The sequence below is a fragment of the Coptis chinensis genome, chromosome 6 (assembly GCF_015680905.1).
Source record: "Coptis chinensis isolate HL-2020 chromosome 6, ASM1568090v1, whole genome shotgun sequence".
Taxonomy (NCBI): Eukaryota; Viridiplantae; Streptophyta; class Magnoliopsida; order Ranunculales; family Ranunculaceae; genus Coptis; species Coptis chinensis.
In genome coordinates, this window is record NC_141461.1 from 93,204,569 (window position 1) to 93,215,418 (window position 10,850).

The 10,850-nt window shown below is 36.0% G+C and overlaps 2 protein-coding genes across 2 annotated transcripts; one reads left to right on the plus strand and one right to left on the minus strand.

Moving 5' to 3' along the window:
• Positions 1-258: 258 nt before the first annotated feature.
• SPCH (basic helix-loop-helix (bHLH) DNA-binding superfamily protein) lies at positions 259-2,777 on the minus strand. Its single transcript, XM_086566677.1, has 3 exons — positions 2,314-2,777; positions 1,650-2,198; positions 259-617 (listed from the first exon to the last, which is right to left on the minus strand). Exons 1-3 carry the CDS (start codon positions 2,716-2,718, stop codon positions 552-554), a joined length of 1,020 nt encoding a protein of 339 aa, XP_086422803.1. The 5' UTR covers positions 2,719-2,777; the 3' UTR covers positions 259-551.
• Positions 2,778-5,509: 2,732 nt separating this feature from the next.
• Positions 5,510-5,980, plus strand: LOC147495522 (uncharacterized). The gene has a single exon (XM_086568393.1). The coding sequence runs from the start codon at positions 5,510-5,512 to the stop codon at positions 5,978-5,980; it is 471 nt and encodes a 156-aa protein (XP_086424519.1).
• Positions 5,981-10,850: the final 4,870 nt, after the last annotated feature.

Sequence of the window (10,850 nt, forward strand, 5' to 3'; positions counted from 1 at the left end):
GCAATTCTGTAAAACATTCTACAAAGACCCAAATAGGAATTAACAATTGTATTGTTTTTATTGTTGTTGCTGCTGTGCCACTTTTGGCACGCCAAACACTGCCTATGTAGTTATAGTCCAGTCACAATCACAAGTCAGAACTCTCCATTTGTATTGCCTGAGTTTTTCAATGAACCAAGCAGAACCTTACATTTCAAATTAAAATTGCATATATAGTGTGCAACGACAAAGATAAGGTTTACAGACTTACAGTGCGTGTTGCAAAAAGATCGAATCAAGTAGCTTAAATTAATAGTTATATCATACTACAAATTAAATAAATACATAAAATTAGATCGAGCTTGAGAGTGCTCAATTACATGGGTAATGGGTTACACCAACAACTAAGTAATCTGCAATGTCGTTATCTAACTAAGGATGAGTTACATATTCTTGTCAACCTGCTAATCTTCAGCTCGATCTCCTTTCTTCATGTAGAGCTTAGTAGGAGAGACATATATGTTAGAGTTGAACTGGAGCTGCATGTCCTTATTTTTTCATCAGTAGCAACCTTAGCAGAAAGTCTGTTGAATCTCTTGTGCAAGTTCCTCAGCACTAAGCTTGCATTCAATTCCAATCTATGAAGAGATGGACAGTAAATACAGAATCAGGAAACCAACAATTAACTTTTAAAGTATGAGCCTTAAAGTTTCATCTAAATAATTGAAGTTAGAAGTGATGAATACAAAGAACCCGTAATACCATGCCACGTACAAAATGAATAATTGTATAGTGTACACAGTACAATGACTCTTAACTATAACTAAAAAGAACTTGTGAAACAGTACTATTTTGCTAATGGAAACTGGTGGGAATGTAACTTCCTTAATGGCTTAATCGACCCGTTCGAAACAGTACTATTTTACTATTTTGTTACTGAAATTCACAAACAGTAAATTTCAGACGAACTTCTGGCCTGAATGTTGGTTGAGAGATGATTGTTATGGGACAACATATGCTCAGCAGTACATTCAGTACTATACTTTAACCATGCGGAATTTTCCGGCCTCGACATATATTCACACATATGTCAATAGTAACTACAAGTGTAGAAATACATAGGATTCCATGATGGAAGATGGTTTAAATTATTTCCGAAGTTGGTTCAATCCAGCAAAATGGTATAGTCTGCTTAAATATATGACTTGAAAGTTGGAGAATTCAAAATTCCCCACGTTCAACGATAGTAAAGCCACATCATTTTACTTACAGCACGGTTAATATATATAGTCGACGTGGTGTGTTTTTCATCGTAGGACAAAAGAATTTAGAACTTCCTGTACTGGCCTAGGAGATCTACTGTTCTTTTATGATTATCAACTAATAATTCAGAATAGTATCCTGCTAGTAATCATCAAGTAAAAAGTCACCCCCTAGTTTCACTGCTAAATCCTTAATCACACATGTTAAACTAACATGATTTCTTACACAAGTACGTAAAGAATGAACGAAGTTACAATTCAAAACAAACTATTTTACGATTTCTTCTATATAGATAAATTTTTAAGCTGATGGATGAAGTGTTTAGGTAGTCTTCTAGGAGAAGAAGAAGAAAAGTAATACATTAGAACTATAGCAAAAAATTTGGACGTACTAAAATGAGCTGTTACCTTGATGGTAAATGAGTTTATCATGGTATCATCAGTAGTGTTGATGTTCACATGAAGAATTTCAAGTGAGTGACCTTCGAGGGCAGCTATTATCTTCAAAGCTTGACCAGTAATTGGAGACGATACAGTTTTCAAAAGAACATTTGCACCGGAAATTTTCACCTCTACATTAGCAACTGAAGACTTGGAGTTTGAGGAAAGCTCCTTAACATTGTCAAAGGTAGAAGAAGAAGAAGAAGTTGAAGAATGGTCGTGTGAAGTAGCCGCCATTGTTGTTGGAGATAAGTAACCATGTTGAAGCCTAGGCTTGTAAGGACTGCTTGGCGTTGGAGTTCTAGGGCTTATTGGCAAGCTTACTCTAGGACTTAATGGCGGTTTTCTTGGACTACTTAACGATGAAGCGACCGGTCTTGGACTTGAAACAACTCTAGGGCTTATTAGTACATCACTGTAGAGTTTCCTTTGTTTCTTTGCTTCGAGCGACTGGAGAATTTGTTGCAACTCCTTTATGTAATCAACAACCCCACCTATTATTGATGCTTGATCTCCCTAAATTATAGAAAGAATAAAAGTTAGGTAGAGTTAAAATGATACATTTAGAATAAATAAATAAATAAATAAATGGATGTAAAGAAATGTTGCAAGAAAAATGATAAATATGTACTCTTTTGACATAAAAAGTAGGCATTAATGTGCGCAACACCGCTAAGTGCTCGTTCATTTGCTTCCTTCGGTTCCGCTCCACCGTGATGTGCAACATTCTTTGTTGCCCATCTTGGCCTACTTCCTCCGATGTTGGAGTTGGCTGAAACAATAATTTTCGACGCTTGCAAGCTGGTGCAGGTTCAATTTCAGCCTCAGAGTCTAGTAGAGCACTCGAAGAAGTAGATTTCTGAGAAACCAACCTCGTCTTATCCTCGCCTCCTCTCGGACTAAAAACAGTGTCTTCGAATGGAGGACTGTCTAGAGCGTCCAAGATACTGAAGAGCTCGTCGGGCAAAACCCCGCCAGTGAAGTTAGCATCACCAAATTCGACATGATCGAATAATTCTATTAGACAGTCACTCATATTGGATTAGGGGGGTTGTTTGGGATACGTTGTTGGCGTGTGTAAAGATTCTTCTCAAAGTTCAAACTGAAAGGAAAGGCAGAAGCTCACATGGAGATTTAAGGTTGTAAAGATCAAGAAAATAATGCCAAAAGGAGTCATTACATGGGCTGAAATGAAAAGGACTAAGCTATCACCATCGTGTCTTTTTTTTATGGGTGTCGTATATCATATATGCCATACAGTCCTTACCGTTACATAATAAGAGGGGCACGGAAATCATGGAGACAATGGCAGTAGTAAATCTCAGGATGCAATGAAAATTAATGCACTCAAAAGGTAATAATAGAATTACAGAAGATGTCTGCGTTTGGGGAGGGTAAAAGTGTAAAACATGATATTTCTGGTACACAAGAATTCTGTCTTTTGTTGTTCAGCTGAATTGTTGCTGTTGCAAATTTGCAATACAATATAACAAATGTCAATTAGCTGAATTCTCATGACACGTAGATATTCTTGATTGGACGATATTTCTAAAATTTCGGATGTGGGACTGATCATAAGATCCTCCCTCACACGGCGGAACTGATTATTCCAAACACATGGACTAATATTGTTGGGTGACATATAACATCTAATCTAACTCAAAACCAAAATAGTTGAAAACAATTAGACTTAGGCCATATCTGAACTCAAACACCAACTTCAGGCTCCCAAATCATACTTGATATTTTGAGTCTAAATCAAGCCTGAACAGGGTACAGTTTGGTTCAGGCCAAACCCAAATCATACTGTTATTTCAGGAATCGAACTCCATATCTCTTGTGTGGCAAACACAATACTAACCAATATGGCTTCCAATTTTCTCAATCAACTTTCAATAAATATAACAGATATATTAATAATATTAAATATAAAACACATAAAACTATTATAGATTTCGGGCCGGGCCATTATCGGATTGGACATAGGTATGTCCAGACCTGGCCCAATAATCTTATCGGGCTAAATTTAAAGTCTAAGTCCTTATCTTATCGGTTCGAATTCAATCGGACTTCGAGCTTGTCCCAACCCATTGATATCCCTATCCAAAACCTTATGAATTATGATGCAAAGCATTAAGTTAAACTCTCTTGCCCATTGGGGGATATACATCTCAATTATATCCAACGCACATAAGTTTTGAATTTCGACAATACATGAATACCAATATAGGCATTAGAATATCAACAATTTTCTTTAGAGATATAAAGCAATAAAATACACCCATGCTGATTTTTTTTTATTTTTACTTCAGGGCAAGGTTAATTAAGGCCGGCCGGTGGGGAAAAAACCCCAATTGGTATAAATAACAAATTAAAATAAATTATAAATTAATCAGAGAACAAATAAAAAGGACAAATGCATCAAAATGGAAATGAACTAATTGAAGATAAAACCAATCTAGAAGATGACTATTTTTGGTTGAGTGCCTCTAATGTAGAACATCAAGCCCGCACTATCCAGCAAGGATAAGATCTTATTGAAGTATTAAGAGATGTCCAGACTACTCTAGCCTGTGTTGCATTAAGTTTAATTACCTTATTTTCTTTCTGCCTATTCTTAGTCTTTTGTTTCCTTAGTTGTTACGTGACTAACATGTAAACCCTTAACTATAAAAGGGTGCAAACTTATTTGGTTTAGCACCAACTATTATTATTGAATCAAGATTATTTTCCAAAACCCCAAGTTTTCTCCTTGCTCTTTGACTGTCTTCTTCTCCTTTTCAATACTAAATCCTCTTCTTTTCTTGCTCAGTGAAAGATCTTCGCATCTTTTTCATCTATTCGAGATTCTCGAGTCATCAAGTGGTATTCATAGCAAAGTTCCTGTTTAATGGCTCCCCACGACGAGTCGATAAAAAAATCGGTTTTTGATGTTTTTGTTGCCGCTAACGATACCAAGCTAGCTTCAAGAACACGACACAAATCTCAAGGAAATCAAATCACATATTGAAAGTTTTACGAAATTGATTCAGTCTTCTTTTAATCTTCAACAACCCGTATCTCCATCGAAACAAACCCTCCCTCCCACCCTTTTGCAACAAGACCCCAATGCTTCCACATCTATTCAATCCAGCATTCCACCAGATGTTGCTGGACTTCTTTCCCCATCTATCACCCATCCTACAAATTATCTCAACCAACCATACAAAGACACCACTCTAGTTTTGTCAAAAATACGGGCAGTGATGATGATGAAACTGAAGAAGATTGGTATCATCGTTTTCAAGATCAGAAAAAGCTTACTCAAGATTCTACACAAATTAACTATGGGGCTATTCCAGAGTACAAACTCAAGGCGGATATTCCATCCTTTTCTGACAATTTCCACATCGAAGAATTCTTGGATTGGGTTTATGAAGTTGATTGTTTTTTTGAATTCATGGAGATTCCATAAGATAAGCAAGTGAAGATGGTTGCTTACAAACTTAAGGGAGCCGCTACTGCATGGTGGCATTCTCTTTTGGAGGAACGCAAGCTATAAGGTAAACATGTAATTCAACGTTGGCGTCATATGCATAAACTGTTGCGTGATAAATTTTTACCTGAAGATTTTCAACATCAATTATTTTCCAAGTTACAAAATTGTCGTCAAGGAGCTAGATCTATTGAGGAGTATGTTACTGAGTTTTATGCATTGATTGCTCGTAATAATGTGAAAGAAGGTCAAGAGCAGTTGATTTCTCATTTTATTAGTGGACTTAATCTTCCCTTTAAGAATTGTATGATTATGTCTATACTCTGATTCTATTCTCTGTGATGTTGTTCATATGACTGTCACTCACCGTTTACTTGGTCACCCTTGGCAATATGATGTTCGTGTTGTACATAATTGCTTTGAAAATACTTATATCTTTTACAAGGATGGCAGTAAGTTCACCTTGCATCCTCCTCATTCTTTGGACAGTATTCCATCTTCTTGCGATCCAAAGACCCTATTTTTGGTCAATTCTGTGGTTCTGTCTTTGCGTCCTCACGCTCCCAGCACTCACACTCTTAGTTCTCTTGAAGCTAATAAGCCTCCAGTTGACATCCCTTATCAGGTACAACTTTTATTGCAAGAGTTTAACTATTTAATTCCTGCTGAATTACCTGCCTCTTTTCCGCCTCTAAGAGATATACAACATCATATTGATTTGTTACTTGGCGCTTCATTGCCTAATCTTCCTCACTATCGATTGAGTCCTAGTGAACATGCTATTTTGCAAGGTCATGTTAATGATTTATTACAAAGGGTTTGATCATACCAAGCAAGAGTCCTTGTGCTTGCCCGACCTTTTTAGTTTCTAAGAAAGATGGTGGATGGCATATGTGTATTGATAATCACGCTCTTAACCGAATTATTGTCCCTTATCGGTTTCCCATTCCACGGTTGGATGACATGATTGATATGCTTTATGGATCTATTATTTTCACCAAACTTAATCTACGTAATGGGTTTTATCATATTCGTATACGATTTGGTGATGAGTGGAAAACAGCTTTCAAGACTAGATAGGGTCTTTACAAGTGGCTTGTCATGCCATTCGGATTATCTAATGCTCCTAGTACCTTCATGCGACTTATGAACCAGGTTTTGCAACCCTTTCTTGGTAAATTTGTTATTGTTTATTTCGATGATATTTTGATTTTTAGTCGCAGTTTGGATGATCATCTCTCTTATCTAAGGCAAGTATTTACTGCGCTCCTTGCGAATGTTCTTTATTTGAACTTGAAAAAGTGCACCTTCATGTCCAATAGCGTTCTTTTTTGGGGCTATGTGATTTCTGACAAGGGGATTCATGTAGATGATTCCAAGGTTCAAGCTATTCGTGATTGGCCTACTCCTAACTCTATTTTTGTAGTTTGGAGTTTTCATGGCTTAGCTACCTTCTATCGTTGCTTCGTGCAAAATTTCACCTCTATTGCTAGCCTTCTTACTAATTGTTTGAAGCATGTGCATTTCCAATGGACTTAAGCAGCTAATACAAGCTTTAATCTTCTCAAAGATAAGCTTTGTACTGCTCCTGTTTTGGCACTTCCAGATTTCAATAAGCTTTTTGAAGTTGATTGTGATGCTTCTATTCTTGGTATTGGTGCTGTCCTCTCACAAGAAGGTCATCCTATTGCCTACTATAGTGAGAAAAATTCAGACGCACGAAAGAAGTGGTCTACTTATGAGTTGGAGTTAATTGCAGTGGTTCAAGCTCTCAAACATTAGCATCCTTATTTGATATAGAAAGAGTTTACCCTCAACACCGATCATCAAGCATTGAAGTACCTTAAGACTTCTACAAAGATCAACCGCATGCATGATCGTTGGCTCTCTACTATTAATAAATACACTTTCTCTATCAAACACAAGAGTGGCAAAGATAATAAAGTTGTTGATGTCTTAAGCCGTCGTGCTCATCTTCTTGTGACTGTTAGGAATGAGATAACTACTTTTGATTACTTGAAGGATTTGTACGTCGATGATGATGACTTCAAGTTATTGTGGTCTAAGTGTTCCAAAATGCACTCTGGGACTGATGACTTTCTTTTTCAAGATGGGTTTCTTTTCAAAGGTAACTGCTTATGCATTGCTCAAGGTTCATTACATGAACTTATTGTTCACGAGTTACATGCAGGTGGTCTTGGTGGACATTTTGGTCATGATAAGACCATTGTGTTAGTTGAGGAACGTTATTTTTGGCCTTCCTCGAAGAAAGATGTTGATAAATATGTCCAGAAGTGTTTTATTTGTCAACAGGCTAAAGGACAAACCCAAAACACAGGTCTCTACCTTCCGTTGCCTATTCCAGATGCTCCTTGGGTTGATGTTTCTATGGATTTTGTCTTGGGTCTTCCACGTACTCAGAGAGGTGTTCATTCTGTTATGGTTGTAGTTAATCGGTATAGCAAAATGGCACACTTTATTCCTTGCAAGAAGACTTCAGATGCTTCACATGTGGCCTTTTTATTTTTCAAAGAGATTGTTCGTCTTCACGACGTACCTAAATCTATTACTTCCGACCATGACACCAAGTTTTTGAGCTACTTCTGGAAAACTTTATGGATGCGTTTGGACACTTCCTTAAAGTTTAGCAATATTTCTCATCCGCAAACAGATGGACAAACCGAGGTTGTCAACCATTCTTTGGGAAATTTGATACGTGTGAAGTGTGGTGAAAAGCCTAAACAATGGGACCTTCTTTTACCTCATATGGAGTTCGCTTTCAATACTTCGGTAAACCATTCCACTGGAAAAACTCCATTTGAAATTGTTTATTCTAAGGTTCCTAGTCATGTGCTTGATCTTGTAGTGTTACCCAAACTACAAGGTACTAATGTTGCAGCTAATCATCTGTTAGAGAAAGCTCACCAAGTTCATTCTGAAGTTCGTCAAAGACTTGAAGCCTCTAATGCCAAATATAAGAATGATACTGACAAACATCATCGTTTCAAGACCTATGAGGAAGGTGATCTTGTTATGATTCACTTGTGTAAGGAACAATTTCCAGTGGGCACTTACAACAAGACCAAAATGAAGAAGTACGGTCCTTTCCAGGTTCTACACAAAATCAATGCTAATGCTTATGTGATTGATGAAGTCTACATTCAACATCTCAAACACCTTTAATGTGCAAGACATTTTCCCTTTCTATGGTGATGAAGCTTTCTCTCTACCGGTTGCCAACACGAGGTCATGTTTTTCTCATAACATCAAGCCCGCACTATCCAGCAAAGATAAGATCTTGCTGAAATATTAAGAGATGTCCAGACTACTACTCTAGCCTATGTTGCATTAAGTTTAGTTACCTTATTTTCTTTCTGTCTATTCTTAGTCTTTTGTTTCCTTAATTGTTACGTGACTAACACGTAAACCCTTAACTATAAAAGGGTGCAAACTTATTTGGTTGAGCACCGACTATTATTATTGAATCAAGATTATTTTCCAGAAACCCCAAGTTCTCTCCTTGCTCTTTAACTGTCTTCTTCTCCTTTTCAATACTAAATCCTCTTCTTTTCTTGCTCAGTGAAAGATCTTCGCATCTTTTTCGTCTATTCGAGATTCTCGAGTCATCAGCCTCTTAACCATATTATCTCTAGGGAGTGGCTCTCAAAGACAAAACGGATGGAAAAGTCACTTTCAACATTATCATTTTTTTTAATCACTCACCAGGACGGGATAGATAAAAAATCAAGTATGCCCTTAATGCGAAATAAAAAATGGCTCGGGTAAATAAAAGGTCAAGTATACCCCTTACACAAAATAATAAACAACCCAGAAAACCAAACAATCTGGTGTATTTATGAACAATCATTTTTCATACCTCAACATAAGTTATGAACAGTGATTGTTCATACCTCAACATAATTAATGTATGATTAGTAAGAACACCTATTAGAGTATATATGAACAATCATTGTTTATATATGAACACTTTTCATAAATATACCTCAACATGAACTATGAACAATTAATATTCGTATGAACAACCATTGTTCATACCTCAACATAATATATGATCAGTAAGAACACATATTGGAGTATGCACAATCATTATTCATACATATTTCAGGGTATTGTTCATACAAATTTTGGGTCATTGTTCATACAATCATACATCAACATAGTGTATGAGGACATGAGGTATGTTCACCTATTTGGATATGAATAATTGCCAAATTTCTTTGTTTTATAAATATAACACAGAGGGGTGAAACTGGTATTTTTTTTTAAAAAATGTAAAAATTTCTATGTTTTATATCTATAATAACCCGGAAGGGTAAAATTGGTATTTAAAAGAAAGTAAAAGGTCGGGCCAACTTATTTTGTCCTTGAGGATTACTAAAATTGAAACAGTGAGTTCATAGGTTACTTAATGCTAGAATTTGTCATTGTGAGTGACTGAAAAAAAAAAACGGTGTCCTCTAGAATTGTTTTGGCCCGAAATTGGTCCTTTGGACTATTTTCTTGGATTATCTTTGGAGGGGGCTCTTCACGAATGCTTATTTTGATTAAAAACTAATAATTACAAAATCCTCTTCATACATTGGTTTACTCCATTTGTTCAACTTGATAATTGTCATTTAATAACGCTAAACTTTATAAAATCCCGACATCACAAAATTTTCGATTAGATAGACAAACTCATAGTGTTTGTAAGAAGTATCTAGGAAATAAGTATCTAAGAAATACTTCGGTTATATTTACTAATTTGAGCGGAGTAGAATGAGCCACACATTTACGAATGACTCACATTAATTTTACCATAGAATAATGGGATCCCTAGAATAACAAAATTTCTATGCGTGGAGACTGGAGAATATGGACCAAATTTGAACTAGACCCAAAGAAAACAAAATTAAAAAATAAGAAAATAAATGCTCATTTGCAGCAAGAGGATCAGGTCAGGGTCATTGAGGTTGCCTGAAGGTAGCAGGGTGGGCTCTATATATGTGTATAAGAAAAGAACAAAAAGAAGCACAGCTTTGAGATTTTACTTCGTTTATTATATGTTTCTAGATGTAAGCATATAGAATCATCCACCGTGTCATTCCTTTTGCCATATCAAAAATCAAATTATATACTATTCATATAAAGTTGTAGGAAACATTCATCAACGGTCATTTAAATTTTCTAATTTTACAAGGGCTTAAGGAGTAGACTTTTCTTAATCAATTAATGATCCTCATAAATAAAATATTTATGAATTCGGTCCATCCCCTTCAGAACCATTTTGTCTCCAGATACCAGCGGTCCAGCCTTGCAATATGCTTTGAACAGTCACATGCAAAATAACTGAGACTTTATTCTATGCTTCTGGCGATTAGAATTGAATTTGTTTTCGAAATAAAAATTCAGTATGTCAACTTATTGATTTGTCTATTTCAAGTTTTGCAAGCTTACAATTATACTTCAATCAAAAGGGCAAGTTACTAACGTAGGAAAATGGCTAGGACATAGAGAAGAGAGTTATGCCCTTCTGAAATTTAAAAATCGGATTTAAGTTTGCTGAAATTTCGTACATTTCAAACGTTGAGCTAACAGATGAAGACCAACAACTTGAGTAAAGTGTGAAAGGATCTAGACATTCCGTGATGAAATACAGAACAATCCTGAGATTCCATAACTGTTATTGTTGT

Excerpts from the sequence above, each read along its gene's own strand:
- SPCH (XM_086566677.1), bottom strand. The coding sequence starts at position 2,718 with ATGAGTGACTGTCTAATAGAATTATTCGATCATGTCGAATTTGGTGAT. Across the intron at positions 2,199-2,313 it reads CTACTTTTTATGTCAAAAGA|GGAGATCAAGCATCAATAAT; the intron begins GTACATATTTAT and ends TCTATAATTTAG. Across the intron at positions 618-1,649 it reads TAAACTCATTTACCATCAAG|ATTGGAATTGAATGCAAGCT; the intron begins GTAACAGCTCAT and ends ATCTCTTCATAG.
- LOC147495522 (XM_086568393.1), top strand. The coding sequence starts at position 5,510 with ATGACTGTCACTCACCGTTTACTTGGTCACCCTTGGCAATATGATGTT.